The sequence below is a fragment of the Monodelphis domestica genome, chromosome 5 (genome assembly GCF_027887165.1).
Source record: "Monodelphis domestica isolate mMonDom1 chromosome 5, mMonDom1.pri, whole genome shotgun sequence".
In the NCBI taxonomy this organism is placed as follows: domain Eukaryota; kingdom Metazoa; phylum Chordata; class Mammalia; order Didelphimorphia; family Didelphidae; genus Monodelphis; species Monodelphis domestica.
The window spans coordinates 292180142-292205560 of record NC_077231.1 but is presented as its reverse complement, the minus strand read 5'-3'; the positions used below and the strand labels follow the sequence as shown (position 1 = coordinate 292205560).

General features: G+C 35.5%; 1 protein-coding gene across 1 annotated transcript in view; it reads right to left on the bottom strand.

Annotated features, from left to right (window-relative positions):
* KCNH8 (potassium voltage-gated channel subfamily H member 8) overlaps positions 1–25419 on the bottom strand; it is a 406798-nt gene that overhangs the window by 253475 nt on the left and 127904 nt on the right. The window contains exon 3 of the mRNA XM_001369648.3: positions 1469–1600. Coding sequence (XP_001369685.1) covers positions 1469–1600 — 132 coding nt within the window. The remainder of the gene's footprint in view (positions 1–1468; positions 1601–25419) is intronic.

Below are 25419 nucleotides of genomic sequence, written 5' to 3'. Positions count from 1 at the left end.
GGCCTCCCTTAGACTCCAAAACCAATTTAATTTGGGTCTATTACTTTGATGAAATAAAAGCAGTTCTCTTAAGGTACATTTTGGTTTAGAATACTTTAGTTGGAGTTGTGTTTCTTGTACCCACATAGTACAGTGGAACATTCTTTGGGTTCAAATCTCAACTCTATCACTTACTACCTACATGACTTTGGACAACTTACTTGCCTTCTATGAGCCTCAGCATCTTCTTTTATAAAAGGAAGGCGTTGGACCAGATGGCCTCTATGGGATCTCCTGTAAACCTCAAAATTTCTCAGACTTATGATTGTTAGGGGTTTCCCCCATTGGGGAATCTTCTACTTAAAAAAATTCCCTAGAAGATGGTGAGAACTCTACTTGAGTGTGGCGGCTCCTTGCTTTGGGAATATCCCTACTCCACCCTACTTGGGACTGCTTTAGGACAGAGTTCCTTGAGAACAATGGAAGTACTTTGATCCATGCTTATGGAAGGGAGAGGAAGTTCTTTGAGTCATGACTGTTTTAGAATTGATACAATGGGATACTAAGTACCTATAAAGGTGGGGCAACTTGTAAACTACTTAAACCTAAAAGGGTGATAACTTATTCAGAGGTTTTTTCTAATGAAATTTGTTGACACATCAGCATTTTTTTCCTGACTTACTAAAGAGATTAAAACTACTCAGCTGTGAATTCAAAATAGGCAGTCCTTTAGAAACATCTACAGTGATTGGTAGATGTAAGGACTTAGGGGAGGTGACAGAGAAGATTTTGCCCTTAAAAACAAGAGCTCAGGAAAGAGCTGGGAATTCATTCTGAAACATTCAGATTGGAGAGACTCATTCTGAGGAGACTGATTCTGAAACATTCAGATGGAGGAGGGAGCTGGTGAAAGCAGCTGAGATGCTGCTGGCCTGGTGTCATTAGAAATCCTTACTTAGACAGATCTTATGGTGAGTTATAAAAAACTGATTGATTTCTCTTTTAAGACTCAGGTCTAGACCATATTGGCTTGAGGCCCTTCATACTTATTCCTTTCTTACTCTCTCTCTCTTTCTTTGATTACTCATTGTATTGTTAATTAAAATCTCTATAAAACCCAATTGACTTGGGTATTTGAATAATTGGGAATATTTCCCTGGCGACCACCTTACATTTGATTTTAAACCCAAGACACTGTAGTGAAACATATTTCTGCAGTCAAATTTACTCACCCTCTCTTATATCTATCACAATTTTTATCTTCCACTATTTTAACCACTACAGTTTAAGACCTCAACCATTTTAAATCTCACACTCCCAATTCTAAATCTACAATGTAATCCCATAAGTCACCGATTATGAGCAAACTGAATATCCACAGTCAACAATTGTGCATATTTATTAGTTGATGTCTAAAATTATATTCCCCATAGTAAACAGTCTCAAAATGCATTCCCATCTGTCAATGTTTTCCAAAAACTGTACAAACCTTCCTTTTTATCTTCTGGAGTCAGCTTCACTTTTGTATCTGTTATATCCTTGAATGAGGCCAGGAAAAGTACCACATCTCCTTTCTCATTTTTGATAGGGACAATGTCTAAGAGGCACCAAAATGAAGACCCTGTAATGGAAAAAATAATCAATTTCAATGAAGATGTTACTTTTTTCTTCTTGAGGAAAAAATCCAACCTATAAGCTGACTTCAACTAATATAACTAAAGAAAAACAAATAAGCAAACTTATTTTAAATGTCACATGCCAAAAACCATAGATGCTTCATTCATTCAAATCTCATTGCAAAACCAGTTCAAATACTGCTTTTGGAAATCATTCATTCATGGAAACAAAGAATTTATCCACAGCATTCCTACCTTCTTAATTTTCATTACATATATTACTTTGATCTCTGCTCCATGATATTGGAACACCATTTTAAGGGGCTATGTCCTACTGGGTATACCCTGGCATCTGAAGAATACTGCTAATTGGGTGATATTTTCCTCTTTCCCTATATGAAATTGACAGTTAAATCTAGTTCTTCTCACTTCTGTAAGATGCTTAGCAAGAGATCCCCTACATGCCCATGGAGACATCATCATAATCATCACTCACTTTTATATGGTACATTAAAACATTCATAGAATCTTTACTTAGCCTTATATAGGTCCTATCATTTGATCTTCATGACAATCCTGTGAGGAAAGGGTAGTGATTATCCTTTTAGAACACATTAGAAAACTGAAGATGAGAATTTAAGTGATTTGTCTGGGGCTACACAACAAGTAATTTTCTGTGGTAGAATTTTAATCTAATTTTTCCTGACTTTGGGTCTAAAGGAGATCTCTTATTCACACTGCTTTTGTAAAGCTAGATTGATAAACAAGTTAAGCAAACATGTCTCAGCTGAAGTGCAGATTTCTATATCTGTTATTTAGAAATAGAATGTGATGGCAGTGCTAGATTCTGAAATGGGTTTCTGACAATATGGAAAGTCAGAAGAAATTCCCTTAACAATTTTTATAATAGTGATTTCTCTGTACCTTTATCTTTTTTTCAAGGATTATCCTTGAACTTAGAGGAATACAGTGGGGAGTCCAAGGAAATAAAGTGTCAATGGCTGAAATTGTCCTCAGCGATATCTTTATTGTGGATGGTCACCAGATAGACCATGTTATGAAGTAGATCACTTAGGTTACTTTATTGAGCTAAGGAGACTTTTCCAGAAATTTCAGGTCTAGCTGAAATTTGAGCCAATCTAAGCCCAAAGCAGTTGTGTGGTTTTGGAAATATATAACAAGCCAGGCAGAAAGAACCTGGAGAAGGGACAGAAAGCTTAGGAGTAATGAGGGGGGGGACAAAGATATTAGTAAGTGTGACGGACAATAGCAAGAGTATTCAGGAGGCTTAGGTCCTCATCCAAGCTTTGCTATTATCTTGCTTTATGTTCTCAGGAAGTCATTTCATTTCTCTACCCCTTGGTTCCTTTATATAGAAAATAATAAGGGGAGAAGAGGTTTAAAAAGCACTGAGTTTGGAGTCAGAATACCCAAGCTCTTCCAATTACTATCCATGTGATCTTTTAGGGCTATTTCAAATTCTTGAATCTCACTTACCTCATCTGTATAATAGAAATGATAACTGTCCTGTTTATTTCACAATATTGTTGTGAAGATCAAATGAGAGAACTCTTGTCAAATGGTAGCTTCTTAATAAATTAACTAAAATGCTCTGTAAATCACAAAGCAATGAAAAATGATGATGGCAATTCACATTTCTATGGAATTTTAAGCTTTATAAAAACATCTTTGAGTGGTAGGGAGTAAAAGTATTATTTTCCTTTTTATAGATAAGGAAACTGAGGTTCAGATAAATTTGACTTACAGCTGACTGTAACAGAGATAGGATTTGAACCAAATATTCTGACTTTAAAACTTTTCTTTTTTGGGGTTGTAGAAGTGAACCTTTGATTTTAACAATATAAGGAACTACCAACAAGGAATTCTCTCTAACAATTCAGATCTGTACCAGCTTTGAAATTTGAAGTCAGTTCTTTTTGACTCCAAGACCAGCACTCTATGTATTGTGTCACCTAGCTGGTATATGTTTCAGCCTGCTTAAACCCGTTATGTATTTCTCCATTGCCTCCTGAGGAAATTTGGGCTTGCACAGTCTCCATGTTCAGATGTTATAGTCAATGAGCAGTGAGATAAAAATTTTTTTTCTCCCTTTCATTTCTCCATACTACCCCTTCTGTCTTTTTCCTGTTTCTCTAAAATCCATTATCCTTTGTTATACCATTCCATTAACTGCTATTAGTGTTCCTTTTAGGTTAAGTCTCTTCAATTTATATTGAATCATTTTGAATTACAGGAATATACCAATAGTCTTCCTCTATTCAAACTCTTGTGCTTACACTTGAGGACTTGAACATATATGGCATTCCCCCATTGAACAACCTAGCCTTTTGGTTGACCAATCTCCTAAACTTTTATAATCTCTATCTTTATTTAAACCCATTTACACACAGGGATGACTATGATCTTGATCTAACCATTACTCAGAATTATTCCATTCCCATGAAAAAAAAATCCTGAAATTCCTCTCTCTAGTTACCACCTCTTATCCTTCAATGTCTCTTCTTTTACCCCTTCTGAATATATATTTTGAAACCCTTACCTTCTGTCTAAGCTTTGATACTACTAAGTATCCATTCCAAGGCAGAAGAGCATTGAGTGCTGGGCAATTGGGGTCAAGTGACTTGCTTAGTGTCACAAAGCTAGGACGTATCTGAGGCCAAATTTGAACCCAGGACTTCTCATCTCCAGGCCTGTTTATCTATACATTGATCCCCCTGGCTGTCCCTAGAATCTATTTTTACCTTTACTGTGACTTCCAGACCCTCCCAACATTCTTGTTATTATAGTCCATCACTGGTGTAGTAGTTTTCCTTCATAATCTTCATCCTTCAACAGTTAACTTCTTCCATAATGTCCTTTCAGATACACTGTTCTATTTCACTTGGCCAAATCCCAATCTTGGACTACCTCCAGCATGTCTCTACTACATTTCTACTTCTGTGATGCTGAATGCTTCTGGAGGAGGTTATGGAATCATAATTACTAGATTCATTACAAATTTATATTTGCTAATCTCAACTAGACTCAACTTACTACTCATTTGTCCTTTATATTTTTACCCTGATTTATCTTCTGTTGCACATTTAAATCATGACCATTCAGAATATTCTCCTCTCTTTTCTGTCATCCTATGCTACTCCTCTACCTTCTCTCTCAGTTGAGGATATTATCTTTTAGCGTCAAGTTTTCCCTAACTCCATTCCTCAGATTTCCTCTTTATTACCTCTTTTATTCTTTTTTTTAAAAAATATCAACGATGAACACTTTTTCTGTGCTTTTGATCCTATTCTAGCCAATCTCAACTAAGGATTTACCTTTTATTTTATCTTTATTTCCCCTAAAATCTTTCTTTATCTATGATCTTATCATTGCTACATACAAACACATCCAGATAACTCCTAAACATAAAAAATGAAAGCAATTCAAACTTGTTTCATGACTTCCTTTTATTCAATCTTTTGTCCTTGTCTTTTCTCTTTCCTAGAAAGATTTGCTAAAATAATTGCCTCCATTTAATTATCTCATACTCATTATTCAGTCCATCCTAATTTGATTAGGACCTCAAAATTTGATTGAAATTATTTTATCTCAATATTATCAATCATTTTGAAACTACTCAATGACTTTCCTTAGTCTTCATCCTTAACTTCTCTGCAGCTTTCAACACTGTGATCAACTCTTTTCCTTCTTCCCTTGACTTCAGTCATACTACTCTCTCTCATTTCTCTTCTTGTCTGACAGTATTCTCTTCCTGCCTTTTATAACACCTCCCAAAGCTCTGTCCTTGGTTCTATTTCCTTCTCTCTATACTTTTTTCCCTTGGAGATTTCTTCAGCTCTCATGAGCTCAATTATCATTTCTATGTTGATGACTCTCTACAGCTAAGAGGGTATAGTAGAAAGAACACCAGGTTTCAATAAAGAGGACCTAGGTTTGAGTCCTGGTTCTGCCCACTTCACCTATTTGACTTTACTCGTGACCTTTATCCTCATGTGCCCTAAGTTGCCTCATCTTTAAAATGTGGCATTTAGACTATATGATCTCTAAGGTCCTTTCCACCTCTAACTCTAAGAACCTATGACTCTAAAATTATTGCATTCAATCCTAATATTTCTTCTAAATTCCAGTCCCACATTACCAACTACAATATGAAATCTATACCTGAATGTCCTCTAGGCATCTCAAGCTCAACTTGTTTGAAACAAAAATCATATTTTTTCCTCAAATTTATCTCTGGTCCATATCTATATTGGGATTGTAGAATTTGATGATACTACTAAACCAAATCACTGAGATTCATAATGGCTTAAAAGTCTAAACTCTTCTATCTCTACTTCCTTCAAATGCAATATACATTCAGTGGTCAAATTTTGCCCATTATATCTTCACATTATCTCTCAAATAATCATAATAATATGATAATAAAAATCTCTCTACCAATATACCATCTATTCTTATTCAGATCCTAATGACTGCTATTATAATAACCTCCTAATTAACCGTCTTGCTTCTGTCATACAAAATGAATCAGTCATAATTGTAAAACACAGATTTATTTGTGCCACCCTCACAACCCAAATCTCTATCTTTATTATTCTTTACTATCTCTTGAATAAAATACAAAATCCTTAGCCTGGCCTTTGAAGCTAAATACAGTGGGACCTCTACTTACCTTTTTCAGTCTCATTTTATATTATTACCTTTCATTACTCTTCTTCATTCTAGTCAAACTGGTCTGCTAACTGTCCTTCACCACCATCAGGGCAATATTCCTTCTACGACTTTCATATCTTTGCACAAGTGGTCCTTCACTTCTGAAATGTTCCCTGTATTCACCTACATTTTGTATTGTCCCTAGCTTCCTCTAATATTCAATTCATCATCAGATCTTTTCTGATCCCTCCAGTTCTTGGCATACTCTCTCTTGAAATTATTTTACTTTGTATATAACTGATTTTTACTTATTCATGTGTATGTTGGAATGTTCCAGTAGAATACAAGCTTCTTGACCCTGGTGACTGTTCTGTTTTTATCTTTTTGTTTCTGTATCCCCATTGTCTTACACAGTACCTATTACAGTGTCTAATACATAAAGTGTTTTGTATTCATTCAGCTGAATTATTTCCCTAAAGCAAAAATTTGACCTTGCTAGACTGCCCCCAAACATTCATTGGCCCCTTATTTCCTTTAGAATAAATCCTTTAGAATCAATAAAAAAACATTTCTACTCACTCTGCTCCTTCCCTCAATTAATTTTTTTCTAATCATGTAGCAGATGCTAAGTTGAATCAAAACTTACACTACATGCACTTAGCCTTGTGCTTAACACTCCTATTCAGTCCAAAATACCTTCCGTTCCCAAACTTACTCATTGCCTTTCCCATTATTCTCTCTCTCTCTAACAATATATCTTTCTATGTATCTATACTATATATGTGTAGTAGTAGTAGTAGTAGTAGTAGTAGTAGTAGTAGTAGTAGTAGTAGTAGTAGTAGTAGTAGTAGTAGTCTCTCGGTGACTGAGAATGGCTATTGTCTTTGTGCGGTTTCATCTACGGTGTATCCTCATGTGGCTTTGGAGTCCAAAGGCTGAGGCGCACAGTTTGTGGCACACGGGGCCTGGGACGCCAGTTGTTACGGGAGGGGCGGTTGTGGCCTGGTGTCGGCGTTCACACGCAGAGGTGAGACATCGACATCGCTCATCTTCAAAGGTGGTGGTGGCATGGTGAATGTGGGTTCTCCAGCTGCTTCTGTCAGAGGCAGCGAGTTCTAGTGGCTTTGGTGTCATGCCAGCCCACTTCAAGTTGGACTTTAGCTGATCCTTGAATCTTTTCTTTGGTCGGCCTTGTTTCCTGAGTCCAGCTGACAGTTCACCGTAGAATACCTGTCTTGGTATTCGCTGTGGGTCCATGCGGATGACGTGTCCAGACCATCGTAGCTGGGTTTGGAGGACCAGGACTTCGATGCTGGTGGAGTTGGCTCTGTCGAGGACTTCCTGGTGGGTGATTCGGTCCTGCCATTGGATCCTCATGACTGATCGGAGGGAGCGTTGGTGGAATTGCTCCAGCTGTTTCATGTGCTTCCAGTACAGTGTCCATGTCTCACACCGTACAGGAGCGAGCTGAGGACCACTGCGTTGTACACTTTGAGCTTCGTCGCAGTGCTATATATGTGTATATGTATGTATATATGTATATGCACAAACATATATATGTACATATGTATATGCATAAACCTCTATATGTGTATTTATTTGTGTGTATATATGTACCTATATATACATGCTATTTTTCAGTCAAATGGAACTTTTCACTGTTTCCTGACCTTGACCTGCCACTTCCGGTATCTCTGCTGGCACAATGTGAACCCTTGCCTGGAATACATTTATATCCTCATGACCATTTTTAGAACCCTTACTTTTCCTCAAGGATCATATCAGGTACTACCTCTTCCATGAAGTCTTCCTAAATCCTCCCATTTATTAATCTTCTCTCTCCTCTTTGCAATTTTCCTAGAGTATATTACCTGATATTTTCTTCATCTGCTTGGTCCCTGTCTTGCATTATGATTAGCAATGCATATGCCATATATTCCCAGAAGATGAAAAGCTCTTTGAGTGCACAGATTGTTTCATTTTTATCTTTGGAGCCTTTTCCTAAATGTGTTTGTCCACTAGAATAGGTGGGTAGAATGTCATTATTCAGTCATTCAGTCACATCTGATTTTTTGGGACCCCATGAATCGTACCATCCTATGGGTTTTCTTGACAAAGTTTCTAGAGTGGTTGGCCATTTCCTTCTCCAGTAGACTAAGGCAAACAGAGGCTAAGTGATTTGCCCAGGCAGGTGGAATCGAACATGCTATAGAATATCTTGCAACATTATCAAAAAAGAATATACAATTATTGTCAATGACAAGCTGATAATGGGCACACTAAAGTACCACAAACCTAGTCAAGGATACTTTGGTGTCAAGACTTTATGGTTCATTGACAAGAATCTGTGATGATCAATAATAAGAAGGCAGTTTGTGACTTCTAGACTTAGAGATTTATCTAAGGCAGTAAGAGTAATATAGAGTGACTTGTCTATAGGAACACAGAAAGCATATGTAAGAAAATTTCACAATTCTAAGCTGGCTCCTTATCCACTATTCCATGCTGTTTTATATATTCCTAGAGAAAGCTATAACATTTCTATTTACCATGCCCCTTTCCTCAATATATATTTTTCTAATCATGTAGCAGAGGCTAAGCTGAATCAAAACTTACACTACATGCACTTAAATAAGGCATTGAAAACTTTCATTAATTACAAACCCCTTGAAAGAGTTGTTTGGAGACATACCAAAAAAGTAGAGCTTTCTATGTTGACAAGAATGGGTAAAAAGAAAACACTAATGATATCACTGAATTTCAGAGTTGGAAGGAAATTTAGTAGTCATCTAGTCCAATCCATATGTGAAAAGAGTTTTCACTGTAATTAACTGGATGAATAGTCATCTAGCCTTTCCTAAAGTTGCCCAATGAAAGTAAATCCACTATTTATTCTGGCTTCTGATTCCACTTTTGGACAACTATAATTGTTAGAAAAACTTTCCTGACATATTTGTCTCTTTGAAGCTCCCTCTCATTGTTTCTAAGTCTGTCCTATATGGCCAAAGAGAACAAATCTAATATTTTCCTATATGGTAGCCCTTCAAATATTATAAGAGAACCACTTTGTCCTCTTCATGACCACATTCCCTGAATCTTCTCTTCTCCAAGGCAAATATTCTAGGTTCCTTCAACCAATCCTCATAGGTCATGGTTTCCATCAAGGGATTCTTATTCTATGGAAATGAAAATTGAAAGCATTTTGGATGTAGTTTGACCAGAGCATAATGAAGAGGGACTATCACCTCAGACAGAGCAGAGTTTCCAGGTTTAGAGGCACATATATAAGTTTTCTTTGTTGTTTATAGCAGAGAGTTGGCCTGAAATAGGAAGACTATGACTCAGTGGAAATCAGAATGATTTCTTGTACTTTATGGTTTCATAACACATAAAATATATCCATCCTTCCCATAATCAAACAAGGGGAAAGCAAGTAGGGATGATGAAATGGACTGGTCAATTTGACACATGAGATGAGAGTCTAGCAACTGAAGGTAGGAAAGAAATGTAACATGTTCTAGAAATGGGAAAAATAGTTCATTAAGACATTTTCCCCTAGTGTCTCAACTTGTATAGGGGAAGAAATAGATGATTTTACTGTATCAAGCTTTGGGGGTAAAGTGTGATATTTGACATCTTCAGCTTTTTTCTACTAAAAGGCAATAATCCATGTGAAATTCAGCAAATTTGAATGTGTCAAATCATACTTATTGTTTTTCACTTTTGGCCTGTTTCCTTTTAATATGAAGGTCCTTCTATTCTTCTCATATCTAGAGTCCAAGACCCTCCCTTCCTGCCCTGTATTGAATCTCCAAATTCATTTCAGTCCAGAGTTTCAATATCTCCCCCCAACAAAGTGGATCTTGCACTAGTCTTAGTGACATCTAAAGGTAAAATTTATGTGATATAACCAAAAAGGTATAACATAACCAAAGAAGGTGTGAACTAAAGAGTGGGCAGTCCTAGAGAGGAGCATCTGCTGTGATTGGTAGATGTGAAATTTAGGGGAGGTGACACAAGAGAAAAGTATCTTTAAAAAGAGGATCACAGAGGCCAGAAGATTCATTTGAGATATTCGAGCATTCGAGGGTTGTGATAGAGGGAAGAACAGTCACTCAGAGGAGAGACTGGAAGATGGACTCTTGGACATGGCTGTAGAACTGGACCCCTGGAGGAGCTTGTGCAGGAGACCTCCGACTGCTTTCCTTTTAGACGGTCACCGCTGGTGAATGAAAGATTGACTTAGTGACCCTGCCTTTCTGGAGATGTAAACCTCCAAGAAAGGCCCATCATCTTGAAACTCTTTTTCCCTTATTGGGGCCTTAGAATTTCTACCTGGTTCTGAGGAGGAAGCCAAAGCTCTCTCTCTTCCTCTCTACCCTTTTCTCACTTCTTTAATATCTTGGACTCTATTATAAATAAAACTATCATAAATTCCATTTTATTTTATTAATTCATTTTGGGATTTTGAAATTAGATCCCTAGTGACCACCAGAATAAATATATTAAGCCCAAACCATAAAAAAATTTAACAGCAGCTAGATTAATACTTTTGAGTTTACTTTCCATTGATCTTCATTTCAAATCCTGAATATGTAAGATAACTCAGTATGCAAGCAAAGATTTATTAAACCCCAACTCTATGCCAAGAGCTGAGGGTACAAAGACAAAAGTGAAAGTATCTCTGCCCTCAATGAGCTTACAGAATCTAAACTTTGATATTTGGTTTGAAGATGAATTCCTTTTCTACTCCAAGGTTCCATGGCATGAACTCATATTGTAAGATATGAGAGTGTCTGCCCAAGTTTTTTTTTGGATTATCAGTGGAGCTAGCAAAAATGCTATTTATAGGCTCCATATTGACAGAAAGAGGATGTGATTATCTAAGCATCATAATTACATTTTCCAAATGCAACCCCATAAGCTGATAAATAGGTTCACAATTATTCCCTTTAAACTCCTATGATCATACTCCTGCCTTGTGCACAGAGCCTTTCTCTCCTGCTCTCTCTTTCTCCCATATTTATCTGACTTTATATTCTCTTGAGGGAGGATTCAATTGTGATTCATGTATTATAGTGTTCCTATGTAGGGCATATATCAGCAATCCCTTGCAGCTGATCCCATCTATGACAAGATATGGCAAAATGAACTGAATGCCCAGTAACCATAGGAGTCAGTATTGTTGACTGTTGATTCTCTAGGGAGAGAAGGATTCACTACTTGTTTGCCCTTGCCAGCAACTGTTAGTGAGCAGGAAACTACCTTGTTTCCTGGGAGTAGTCAGGGCTCTTTGTTGCAACTTATACATTTTCTTGAATAAGGCATCAGCAAACCATAAATCCCTAGATGCTGAACTTGTTAACAGCAACAAAAAAAAGATCTCATCAGAGCTCATCACTGACAGAGAAAAAGATGTGTCTTCAAAAATGGTTATAACATAAAGTTATCTATTCTTCCTTAGTTCTGAAAAACTGAATATGTTCACAACTAGAGTAATAGGAATACAGTCATATGTCGACAATACATAGGGGTAACAAACACAGGTAACAAAGTCTATGCAAATTAGACAAAGGAAGGAAATAGTTGGGGTGTTGTTGTTTTAAAGTAACTTTACAGGTTTCATAACACTTGATTGCCTGAGAACATAAGAACTTTGTGTTAAATGGGTGGGCTTAGGATAAAGTCATATGCCATGTTTTTTTAAAAAGAGGTGAGCTCCTAGGCTAGGACATATGGAAGATACACCTTCAAAGGAAACAAAAGGAGGGCTCTTTTTTATTGGAGACCAATCAGTTCATTATCACTTGGAGAAATGATAGTGACAATTCCCTGAGCTGTCATTTTGTACCAACTGAGAAGACCAAAGAGTCTTAGATAATAAGATGTTTGTATCTGTTGGGGTTTTCTTTTAACCCTCATTAACCTATATGAAGGGATTAAAAGTGTTCTCATGAATTTTTCAAAAGAAGAAAAGTTGAGTAACATTAATGTGACCAAAAAAGAAATAGAACTCATCCTGACTTGAAGTTGAGAAAAGAGATTAAAGTACATGGGTGAGGACTGAAAGCAAAAGGGCTCAGAGAGGACATGGATTAAAGGATAGAAATTTAGAGAGATAGTACATGGAATATTTTGATTGGCTGGCTTTTGAGATATTCAGGGAATGAGATAGAGGTGAAGTGGGACATATGTACCCTAGATAAAATAGAGTGGACTAGGGGAGGAAGAAATACTTAGATGTATAAAGAAGGACGTATGTAAAAAGACCTATATGAGGAATATGGGTAGAAGAAATAAAAGAGAAATAGAAAAATGAGGTCCTAAAATATTTCATGGAATAGAAAAGAAGTGATATGGAAGTATAGAAGTATATTTAGAGAAGGGGAGGAAGTCTGGGAATGGAGGTGTGGATAAAGTACCATGTGAGGAGGGATTCAGGAAAGATCAGGATGGTTTCTGGGGGAGGGTGAGAAAGCCAGGAAGATGTAGGAAGATAGTATGAGGAAAAATTCTCAGAAATTCAAAGAAAGGAGATCACAATGAGAATTAAAGGGCTGGAGAAAATTTAAACAAGTAGAAAGGATCGTGGGTTCAAAATCAAAGAATAGGGGTTGAAATCCTCAATTTACTACATAACCATGTGGACATTATGAAATGACTTCCTGTTTCTAGCCCTCAATTTCTCTATCTGGAGTTTCAACTAGAATAATTATTCTCAAACTTTGTGGTCTCAACACATCTTTAAATGTTTAAAAATAATCGAGGACACTCCAAATAGCTTTTGTCCATATGGATTATGCATAATATATGTATGTAGATATTACCATTATTAAGAAAATAGTTTTGACCACCTGAACCCTTCAGAATCTTTAGACTATTCTTTGAAAATTCATAGACCAAATGATTTCTAAGATTCTTTCCAGTTCTAAATCTTTTGGCTATATTAGGTTGATAAATAGACAATGCGGTCCAATAAAAATTGAATATTCAATAGACCATGCAAGAAAGTGTACTTACAGATCAAATAAAGAAATACACAAAATAGATACAATTTAGTAGGGATGGCTACCACAAATACAGAAGAAAAGTTTTGGGAATTGTAATAGGCCATAGGCAATGGATGAGTCAGTGATCTGGTTGAGATATTTATAAAGCAATTACTACACAGAGGTATATTATTCACAATATGGCACAAACTCATCATGAGATAATTCTCCTAAACAGGGTATTGGTCAGATCCTCATGAGGCTATTATATCCAATTTTAGTTTTTGCATTCTAAAAGGTTGTGGGAAAACTGGAAATAGCCCAGAATAGAACAATCAAAATGACTTAAGGGAGGAAAAATAGAACCTGGGGAAAAGGAGAAAAATTGCAGTTGTTGAAATTAGAGGAAAGAATTCTAAATCCAAACTTTAAGGGAGGAGTTAGTGAGAAATAGCTATAAGCCCATAATAGCTCTTCGGTGCCTAAATGGAGGCACTGGCTATAGTGGTAAAAGTATTAGCCTGGGTTCCAAGAGACTTATAGTCTAGTCCTAAACCTACTACTAGAAAGTTGTGTGGCTTAGGTAGCAAATAATAGCATCATTTTCATCATCTGTAAAATTACTTGGTTATACTAGATGAATGACAGTCTGAGATCCCAATTCTTTGAATATGGTTTAAAATTGCATTAATCTACCACATTGAAAGTTAATAGAAAACAATAATCATTTGAAATTGCTTTGTTCCCTGTGTGCTTTGAAATCTTTGAAGACTAGTCACACTTCTACTTTGGTGGTGCAGATTTCAAATTATCCATGCTTTCTGCTTCTGAGAGACTCTTATTCTCCTATGGGCTCAACTTTTTTTGGCCATTGGAAAAGTATTGCATATTTTGAGTAGTACACTAAGAATTTTTTAGATGGTGAAAAAACTTAATGATTCTTAGAATTCTCTGCTCCTTTTCTAGCATTGTCAAAAAGGCTGTGCCGAGATTGGGGGTATTGTTTATCTATCTATCTATCTATCTATCTATCTATCTATCTATCTATCTATCTATCTATCTCTGTCTCTCTATCTCTCTATCTAATCATTGATTTTGCTTTGCTCATTTATCCATTCATTCACTTGTCATTCAATTATTCCTTGATTTGTTATTGTTTTTTTTATAGGTTACTACCGCCAAAGAATTATTTAACAAAAAATGAAAACAAAGGGAATCTGCTACATGATGGAATCTTTTCCAACATTATGGAGCCTTGTATCCTTTTAATCAAATAGAAGGTTTGACCTTCGTTTCACTCATTAAGAACCTTCTTCAAAGCATTCTCTATAAAGCACACATTTGTATACTGAATAATATTTTCCCTATTAACTTCCACTTAATTTCAGAAATGTATTTCCAAGAGGGAGAAAATGTATTTTTGGCTCTAATATGTAATAGAAAGCACAACATGGAAAGATCTTTGGGACTGCATTTTCCCACTCAAATACCTCTAGGAGATCTAAAGGCAAATCAACCCACATGGTCTTGGAGCACTCATTTAAAAGCCTAGGTACTCAAAAGAAACACATGGTTAATTCTCACAGTTCTCTTTGACTCCCCAGGATTTAAGCAAGCACACTGGTTATGCCTTTACCTTAGGTATTCAGTATAACTTATTAGCTTGAAATAATATATGGAGATTGTTTTTTCATTCAGCCTTTGGAAAATGAAAGTCCCAATGACTTCTGTAGCAAAAGCTCAGCTATCTAATTTTGTAGTCCCATTAATTTTCCTCAATGAATGTTAGTAGATTTCTTTGCTATTTCAAAAGAGAAAAGTTCTCAAGTATATTTTAACTAATAAGAAATACATATCTAGTGTGAATTAACAAAATAGTGTTGTCTCTGAAGAGGATTTTTCTAAACTCTTCCATTCATCTGACTTCTCTAACTATGGCAGTGGACTTTAAAATTTTCATTTTGAATCAAAATATATGCAAATTGCATCTCCACTTTGCTTTCCTAAGGGGAGAAAACTGGTAATTGTGGTTAGTGAGCATTTACTCAGGGTACAGCTGATCAGTAGTCATAGAAATTTGGTAAGCTAGGCCCTGAACAATCTCTATTACAAATAAAGGATGGGTAACTTTTAAAGTCATTCTAAACATTATATTCATGAATACAACTTCAAGTAACTCTGCTTAAATTAGCTTTTTTCTCTACATAAGAGTCATTTTTCTGCTGTGATTCTGGATCTTTACTAGTCCTTACTAGTCTTTTATTGAAACAAAAATCAACCTTTTTCTAGATTTATTTTATTATAGACAAAACTGATATCCAGAGAGATGAAATGATTTAAGGCCATAAAGCCTTGTAGTGGCAGTATTTGGGTAGGTCTAGACTTCTAGACTAGAACTTTTTCAACTATACCAACTTAGGGATTGAAGATTCTTGGAGGTGATCTTTTGGAAGGGAGTTAGGAAATACATCTATCTGGATTGGCCATACATTTATAGAAATAGCAAAAGGATAATGAAAACTGCTTATATCATAACCTGAAAATCACCTGCAAAGTAGTGCCTATTAATGAACAAGCAAGTGGAAAGTGAGAGGAGACTGTTCAGTCTTTCACTTTCCATCCTATGTATCTGCCTTCCAGCACCTCAGAATGAAACTGATCTTTTGGTTGCTGGCCATGGTGCTACTGATGTTAAAATCAGACTGTTTCCAGAACCAATGGACACTGGCATCTGGGGCAGAATAAGGGAGTCCTATTTTCTCTTTCAGTGGCCCTTCAAATCTTTTTCTCTCTAGTTTAGGACTCCTTTGCTAGGAAGATGAGTCAGGAAAAAGTAATACCCCAAACATTATCAAACCCAGAATGTTCAGCTTAGTTTTAAAATCTTCCCCTATGAGATTTTAATACAGTACCATGGTGAGAGGAGGACAAAACAGCTGGTCCCCCTTAATGATCTTTACATTAAAGGCAATGTTTATTGCCTGATTCCATGCAGAATATTCAAGAGCTGGCTGATACATATAAAGTGGATTTCTATTTTAAGAATATTTTATGACCAAAATTACTTTTTTCATGATTATGTAACAGTAACATATTGCTTTGGAAGGTAGAGGATTCTCCCTAAGTAAAGGTCTTGAAGCAAAGGAAAGATGGGCCAAGCTGTGGATAGTTTTAGAATAGTTTAGATAAGACAGCCTCTCATAAAGGTAACCCACCAAATTAGGGCTTAGAGAATTTTTCAGTTGAAGATTCTCAGTACTAATTTTCTGTGTGCACTAAATTATGTCTGACCTTCATTTTCAAGTAAAATATCTTAGATCATAGGTGTGAGTGTTGAAATTACTGTTGACTCAGTCTGCAAGCAATTTCCCACTATTTTTTCTAGGTTCTAGTGTCTGTCTTAGTTGAGTTCTCACCACCTTCTCTCTACCACACTGTGAAAGGAGGCCTTGCCTGTAGCCTTCCTGTTTCCCCTTTCCAGCCAATTAATCTGTAGTGGTTTACCATATTTGCCTCTTCTTTGGCCTGTAAAGGGCTAAGGGTGATGAGCAAAGTTAGGAATGGGAACCTTTCCTCCACATGGCTATATGGCATTTTGAAACTGAGACACATAGCAACTTGCACTTTTCATGAGCAAGAAAATATTTGTTTTTATCAATTAAGAAAACATGTTTATATTCCCAGAAGTGAGTTTTACAAATAATTGAAGGGATTGTTTTAGAGGGTTGATCTCAAAAGTAAGAAAGAAAAATATATCTTAGGTCTTTAAAATTTATAATTATTGTATTTTAGCAAACAACATGGAAAGTTTTTCTTTTGAGGACAACAGAATATATAAAGTATTTATCTACTTGCATAACAAAAAACTAAAAATGTCCTGGTGGACCACTACTCCATTTCCCCTAATACTTAAACACTATTAATAAATACTTGCAACTTTTGGATCCAAAATCAAAACCAAAACCCTTTTATCCTCTAGGGACCTGGTATCAAAAAGAATTATCTTGAAATCATGAGAAATATAATTCTAAGGATCTTAAAAATATTTGAGGAGGAGATAGTCCTTACTTCAGGTGATTAATTCATTAGAGACAGTTAGCAGGCATACAGGATAGAGTGCTGGGCCAGCCTCAGCCATGTACTAATTTTGTGACCTTGGGTAAATATCTTGATCTTTGTTGGCCTCAGTTTCTTCACCTGTGAAATGGAGATGACGATAGTACTTTTTGTTTTTCAGTCATTTCATTCATGTTTGCTTCATGGTGACCCTATTTTGAGTTTTCTTGGCAAAGATACTAGAGTGAGTTACCATTTCCTTCTCCAGCTCATTTGACAGATGAGGAAATGGAGGCAAACAGGGTTAAGTGACTTGCCCATGTTCATACATGGAAATCTGAGACCAGATTTGTACTCAAGAAGATGAGTCTTCCATACCCCTGGATTCTACCATCTATCTCCTTTGCCCCTTAGCTGCCTGCAATGATATTACCTATCTCCCAGAGTTATCAAGAAGATCAAACAATGAGCTAATATTTATTAAGTTCTTAGCATAATGTCCTACACATAATAGCCACTGAGTAAGTGTTTATTCTTATGATGATCAACTGTGAATGACTTAGCTATTATCAGTAATGCAAAGATCCAAGACAATGTCAAGGGGCTTATGAGAGAAAAGGATATTTATCAACATAGATGGAGTTAAAAAATTCTGGATGAAAATTGAAGCATACTGTTCTTCACTTATTTGCTTAATGAGTTTTTTCTTAGATAAACAATAAGTGACTTCTTTCACAACATGACAAACATGGATATCAGGCAATATATTGCCAATGTATTGCTTGATAGCAACTGTATAACCTATATCACATCACCTACCATCTGTGGGGCAGGGGAGGGAGAGAACATGGATTGCAAAATATCAGAAAAATTATTCTAAATTGTATTTACATATAAAAATTAAATTAATACTTAATAACAATGTTTGTTCTCTTCCCTGCAAATCACTCTCTTAACAGTGTGGTGCAGAGGAAAACATACTGAATTAGCTGTCAGAAAACCCAGGTTCAGTCTCAAGTGTGCAGTTTACCACCTGAATGACTTTAAGCAAGTTATTTTGCTTTCCTGGGCCCCAAATTCTTGATCTGGAAAATGAAGGGGTTGGACTATATTATCTCTATATGGACTGCATTTCAACTCTAGATTCTAGGTTCCTGAGAGGATCTGACTCTCTTAGAGTAGTTTCATCACTCACTTGACAGATAGATAAAAAAATCTACCAGGTTATCTGATTGTAGGAGTGTAGATTTGGAGTTGGAAGTTGCTTAAAAGGACAGCCAGTCCAATCTCATTTTAATGATAAATAAACTAACACTGAAGGAGGTATATGGGTTTTCCTCAAGTTCACACAGTGATTGCCAATGGTGGGATTTAAAACTAAGTTCTCTGACTTCATTGTCAGGACTCCTTCCACAGAATCATAGAGAGAAAGCAAATTGCCCGAGGTCTTACAGGTTGTCAATGTCAAAGTCATAATTTGAACCTGTTCCTCCATCTCATAATCCAAGATTTATTCTGTTAAACTACTCTGTCAAGGTTCAATTCCTTAATAAGGATAAGAACTTTCCTGCCTGAGACAAATAGATCTTTCAAAGAAATCTAGAACAGGGAGTTACCTCAAGTACTATTTATTTTAACTGCTTTCATTTTAGAATTGAAGAAACTGATGGCCAGAGATGGCCAGAGAAATGACTTGTTTCAAGCAGTTAGAATCCCTTACTAAAAATAGAATACCCAAGAGTTCAATTTTTAAAAAAGGAAAACTATCTACCTAGGAAAGCATAATTATAAATGGATTTTCAAAAATATTTTAAAACTGTTTCATTGGCTTGATTAATAATAATTTTTGTTGTTGTTCAGACACTTTAGTAATGTCTGACACTTTGTGATTCCATTTGGGGTTTTCTTGGCCAAAATGCTGGAGTGATTTACCATTTCTTTCTCCAGGTAATTTCGTAAAAACTGAGACATACAAGAGTGACTTGCCCAGTTAATGTGACTGAGGATTGGATTTGAACTGAGATCTTTTTGTTTGCAGGCTCAACACTATCCACTGTGCCATCTTTTTGCTATGTTGTTCATTTGTTCAGTCATGTCTGATTCTTTGTGAACCCATCAACCAAAGCTTATCTGGGCCTTCTGTTCTACACTATTGCTGGGAGTCTTGTTCAAGCTCCTATTGGCTGTTTTCATGACATTCTCTATCCATCTCAATTTCTTCAATCCCCTTTCTTTTTTTTTTTTAATCTTTACCGACATCAGTATCTTTTCCAAAGGGTCCTGTCTTCTCATTATGTGGCCAAAGTCATTCAGCTTTAGTATTTGAGCTTCTAATAAATGATCTGAATTTATTTATTTAGATAGAACCCTACTTGCTAATCAAGAGACTCAGAAAAGTCTTCTTCAGCAAACACAATTCAAAAGCATCAATTTGATTGGCACTCACTTTCCTTTCATACAAACTCTCACAGTTATAGATTGCTACTGGCTATTTGGACCATTGATGGCAAGATGATTTCACTGCTTTTTTAGTATGTTGTTCTTATATACCATAGCTTTCTTTCCAGTAAGCAAGTGTCTTTTAATTTCACGACTTCAGCCACTGTCTGCAGTGATCTTTGAGCTCAAGATTATAAAATCTGACACTGCTTCCATTCCATTTCTTTTTCCTACAATGTACACTGTGTAGAAGTAAAATAAACAAAGTGATTATATACAACCTTGTCATACTCTTTCTCCAATCTTAAGCCAACCAGTTGTTCCATGTTTAATTCTAATGGTTGCTTCTTGGCTCACATAGAGGATCTTCAGAAGACAAATAAGATGCTTTTGTGGTTCAGTCATGTCTAACTCGTGATCCCATTTGCAGTTTTCTTGGCAAAAGATACTGAATTGGCACAGGTAGGTGGCTCAGTGGATTGAGAGTCAGGCCCAGTGATGGGAAGTTGTCAAACCTGGCCTCAGATACTTCCTAGTTGTGTGATCCTTGGGATGACACTTAATCTCCATTGTTTAGCTTTTACCACTCTTCTGCCTTGGAGCCAATATACAATATTGATTCCAAGACAGAAGGTAAGAGTTTTCAAAAAAAGATGCTGGAATCCTTTCCTATTTCCTTCCTCATCTCATTTTACAGATGAGGAAACTGAGGTAAATGGGTTTAAGTAACTTGATCAGGGTTATACAACTATTAAGTATCTGAGGCCAGATTTGAACTCTGACATGAATATTCCTGACTCCGTGCCTGGTGCTCTATCTACTGTGCCATCTAGCTGTCTCTTAATAATAACTGCTTATGCTTTTAAAAATCACTTTTTGAAATAGCTTTCTATACCACAAACCTAGATTAAAAATTATTAACTCATTTTACATATGATTCTTTTGAGGGGCTGAGAAGTGAAGTGGTTTACTTAAGGACACACAGCTATTCACTGTTCGAGCTGGATTTTGAATTTATATCTCCTGACTCTCAACTCAGTTATTTTTCTGTTCTTCCACACAATATCTATACTTTATATAGTAGAATTAAAAAAGTCACTGGAGACTCAACATTCTTCCATCAGTACTTTTGGCAAAGATAAACATCTTTTTTTTTCCATGTCATGATGGGCTTATTAATCGCCAAAGGATGAATTTCAAATTGTACCTGAAACCATTCTCCTGATGAGGCAGTCAACTTAGATGTCACCAGTGCAAATACAGAATTTATATATTCTGTATGTTTAAAACTTTAATTTCTAGAAGAACCTGACTTTATTATTCATCCAGATCCACCCCCAAGGCTTTGCTTTTATCCTATGCAAGGGCCTTATTTTAAAAATACCCATAGGGCATAAGGAAATATTCTAAAAATGATCAGCTGTGTCACATTGATGAGTGTGGCTAATAATATATGCCACTAAGAACACCTCAAATATTGACTGATCATTACCAAGAGAGTAAGTTTTCTCCCTCTATTCTCCTTCATTGAACAGCTCATTGCTCATTCAAGCAATTTCATTTTCTGTTACCTTTGAGCATTTGTTAAATCTATTTGCCACATTTATTTTTTCTTGGTTCTGCATAGTGATTTTATCACTTTAGGGATTACCAATGTGGAAATCCCCTTTCATATGTCAGCCTAGTAATTGGTAGGCAACTTATGTTTTAAAGAACTTTCTAGGGGTAGATAGCACAATGGATAATGTGTCAAACCTGGAAGGTGGAGTATTTGGGATCAAATCCAACCTCAGACATTTACTAGCTTTGTTACCCTGGGCAAGTCACTTAACTCTGATGGCCTAGCCCTTGTTGCTCTTCTGTGTTAGAATTAATAATGAGACAGAAGGGATGGGTTACATGGTTAATATAGGTCAGAGAATAGAAGTGAAACTTGGACTCTTTTTGCTTAATTTATTTATTTAATTAATTAATTTAGACTATTTTTTTCATGGTTACATGATTCATATTCTTTCCCTTCCCTCTTGCCTCCCCCCTCCCATAGCCAATAAGCAATTCAACTGAGTTTTACATTATCATTGATTGATACCTATTTCCATATTATTAATATTTGCAATAGAGTCATCATCTAGAGTTTATGTCCCCATCGAACCATGTGATCAAGGAAATGTTTTTTTCTTCTCTGTTTCTGCTCCCACAGTTATTTCTCTGGATGTGGATAGTGTTCTTTCTCATAAGTCCCTCAGAATTTTCCTGTGTCATTTCATTGTTGCTAGTAGAGAAGTCCATTACATTTGATTGTACTGCAGTGTATCAGTCTCTGTGTACAATGTTCTCCTGGTTCTGCTCCTTTCACTCTGCATCAATTACTAGAGGTCATTCCAGTTCATGTGTAATTCCTCCAGTTTATTATTCCTTTTAGCACAATAGTATTCCATAACCAACATATACCACAATTTGTTCAGCCATTCCCCAATCAAAGGGCATCCCCTCATTTTCCAAATTTTTGCACCACAAAAAGTGCAGCTATGAATATTCTTGTACAAGTCTTTTTTCTTATTATTTCTTTAGGGTATAAACCCAGTGGTGGTATGTTTGGGTCAAAGAGCAGGCAGTCATTTAAAGATCTTTGGGCATAGTTCCAAATTGCATTCCAAAATTGTTGGATCAATTCACAACTCCACCAACAGTGCATTAGTGTCCTAATTTTGTCACATCCCCTCCAACATTTATTACTTTCCTTTGTTTTCATATTAGCCAGTCTGCTAGGTGTGAGGTGCTATCTCAGAGTTGTTTTGATTTGCATTTCTTTAACTATAAGAGGTTTAGAACACTTTTTCATGTGCTTATTGATAGCTTTGATTTATTTACCTAAAAACTGCCTATTTATGTCCCTTGCCCATTTATCAATTGGGGAATGGCTTGATTTTTTGTACAATTGATTTAGTTCCTTATATATTTGAGAAATTATACCTTTGTCAGAGATTTTTGTTATAAATATTTTTTCCAATTTGTTGCTTCGTTCTAATTTTGGATGCATTGTTTGTTCATAGAAAATGTTTTTTTTAATTTAATGTAATCAAAATCATTCATTTTACATTTTGTGACAGTCTCTATTCCTAGCTTGATCTTAAATTCTTTTCTTTCCCATAGATCTGATGGGTATACTATTCCATGTTCACCTAATTTACTTATAATTCCATCTTTACTTCCATTTTTACTTTACTTCTATCTTTATATTTAAGATGTTTGCCCATTCTGAATTTATCTTGGTATAGGTGTAAGATGTTGATCTAAAATAATTTTCCTCATACTGCTTTCCAATTTTCCCAGCAGTTTTTGTCAAATAGTTCTTGCCCCCAAAGTTGGGGTCTTTGGGTTTATTGAACAGTAGCTTACTGAGGTTATTTACCCCAAGTCTATTCCATTGATCCTCCCTTCTGCCTCTTACCAGTAGCATATTATTATTTTGATGACCACTGCTTTATAGTACAGTTTAAGATCTGGTACTGCTAGGCCCATCTCCTTTGCATTTTTTTTCATTATTTCCATTGATATTCTTGATCTCTTGTTCTTCCAAATGAATTTTGTCATGATTTTTTTTCTAATTCAATTAAACAAGTTTCTTGGTAGTTTGGCAAGTATGGCACTGAATAAGCAAATTAATTTGGGTAGGATTGTCATTTTTATTATATTAGCTCATCCTACACAGGAACAACTAATGTTTTTCCAATTATTAAGATCTAGTTTTAATTGTGTGGAAAATGTTTTGTAGTTGTATTCTTATAATTCCTTTGTCTTTCCAAATAGATTCCTAAATATTTTATATTGTCTAGGGTGGTTTTAAATAGAAATTTTCTTTCTAACTCTTATTGTTGAGCTGTGTTGTAAATATATAGAAATGCTGATGATTTATGTGTGCTTATTTTGTATCCCACAGCTTTGCTAAAGTTGTTGATTATTTCCACTAGCTTTTTAGTTGATTCTGTAGGATTCTTTAAGTAGATCACAATATCATCTGCAAAGAGTGATAGTTATTCTCCTCTTTTCCTATTTTAAAATCTTCAGTTTCTTTTCCTTCTCTAATTGTTACTGCTAGTGTTACTGGTACAATGTTAAAAAAACAGAGGTGATAATCGATATCCTTGTTTCACTCCTGATCTTATTGGGAAGGTTTCTAATTTATTCCCATTGCAGATGGGGATAGCGATGCTTGCTGACAGTTTTAAATATATACTGTTTATTATTTTTAGGAGGGGTCATTCTATTCCTATACATTCTAGTGTTTTCAATAGGAATGAGTGTAGTATTTTGTCAAAGGCTTTTTCTGCATCTATTGAGATAATTATGTGATTTCTGTTAGTTTGGCTGTTGATATGTTCAATTATGTCAATGGTTTTTCTAATATTAAACCATCCTTGCATTCCTGGTATAAATCCCACATAGTAAACAATCCTCATGATCACTTGCTGGAGTCTTTTTACTAGTATTCTATTTAAGATGTTTACATCTATATTCATTAACGATAGGTGAGGTCTCCATTTTCATCTTTGATACTGTCCATTTGGTTTTATTCTTTCCTTTTTTAATGAGATTAACCATAACTTTATTTCATTTATTTTTCAAAGTGCCATCTCCTAGTCTTATTTATTAATTTGATAGTTCTTTTCCTTTCAATTTGTTAATTTCTCCTTTAATTTTTAGGATTTCCAATTTAGTTTTTATCTGGGAATTTTTAATTTGTTCTTTCTAATTTTTTAATTTGCATGCCCAATTCATTGTCCTCTTCCCTTTCTTATTTATTGATATATACACTCAGGGATAAACATCCCCACCCCCCCAATACTGCTGTGGCTACATCCCATAGATTTTGATATGATGTTTCCCCATTGTCATTATTTTCAATGAAATTATTAATTATTTCCATTATTTGTTCTTTAACTAACCAATTTTGGAGAATCATACTATTTAATTTCCAATTAATTTTTGATTTGACCCTCCATGTACCCTTACTAATTATTATTTTTATTGCATTATGATTTTTTTGCATTTGTTTGCAATGTTTTTATGCCCTAGTACATGGTCAATCTTTGTGAATGTACCATGTGCTGCTGAAAAGAAGGTGTATTCCTTTTTGCCCCTATTTATTTTTCTGCATATATTTATTAACTCTGATTTTTATAAGATTTCATTGACATTTCTTATATCTTTCTTATTTATTTTTGGTTTGTTTTATCTAGATCTGATATAGGAAGGCTCAGGTCTCCCACTAGTATAGTTTTACTATATATTTCCTCCTTCAGCTCCAATAGCTTCTCCTTTAAAAATTTGGATGCTATATCATTTGGTGCCTACATGTTGAGTACTACTATTTCCCCATTGTCTATACTGTCTTTTATCAGGATGTAATTACCTTCCCTATCTATTTTAATCAGATCTATTTTAACTTTGGTTTTGCCAGATATCATGATTACAATTCTTACTGTCTTTTTCTCAGTTGATGACTAATACATTTTGTTCTAGCCTCTTATCTTTACTCAGTGTGTGTCTACCTGCCTCATGTGTGTTTCTTGTATACATATAGATATGGTAGGATTTTGGCTTCTAATACACTCTGCCATTTGCTTCCATTTTATGGGCAAGTTCATTCCATTCACATTCAGAGT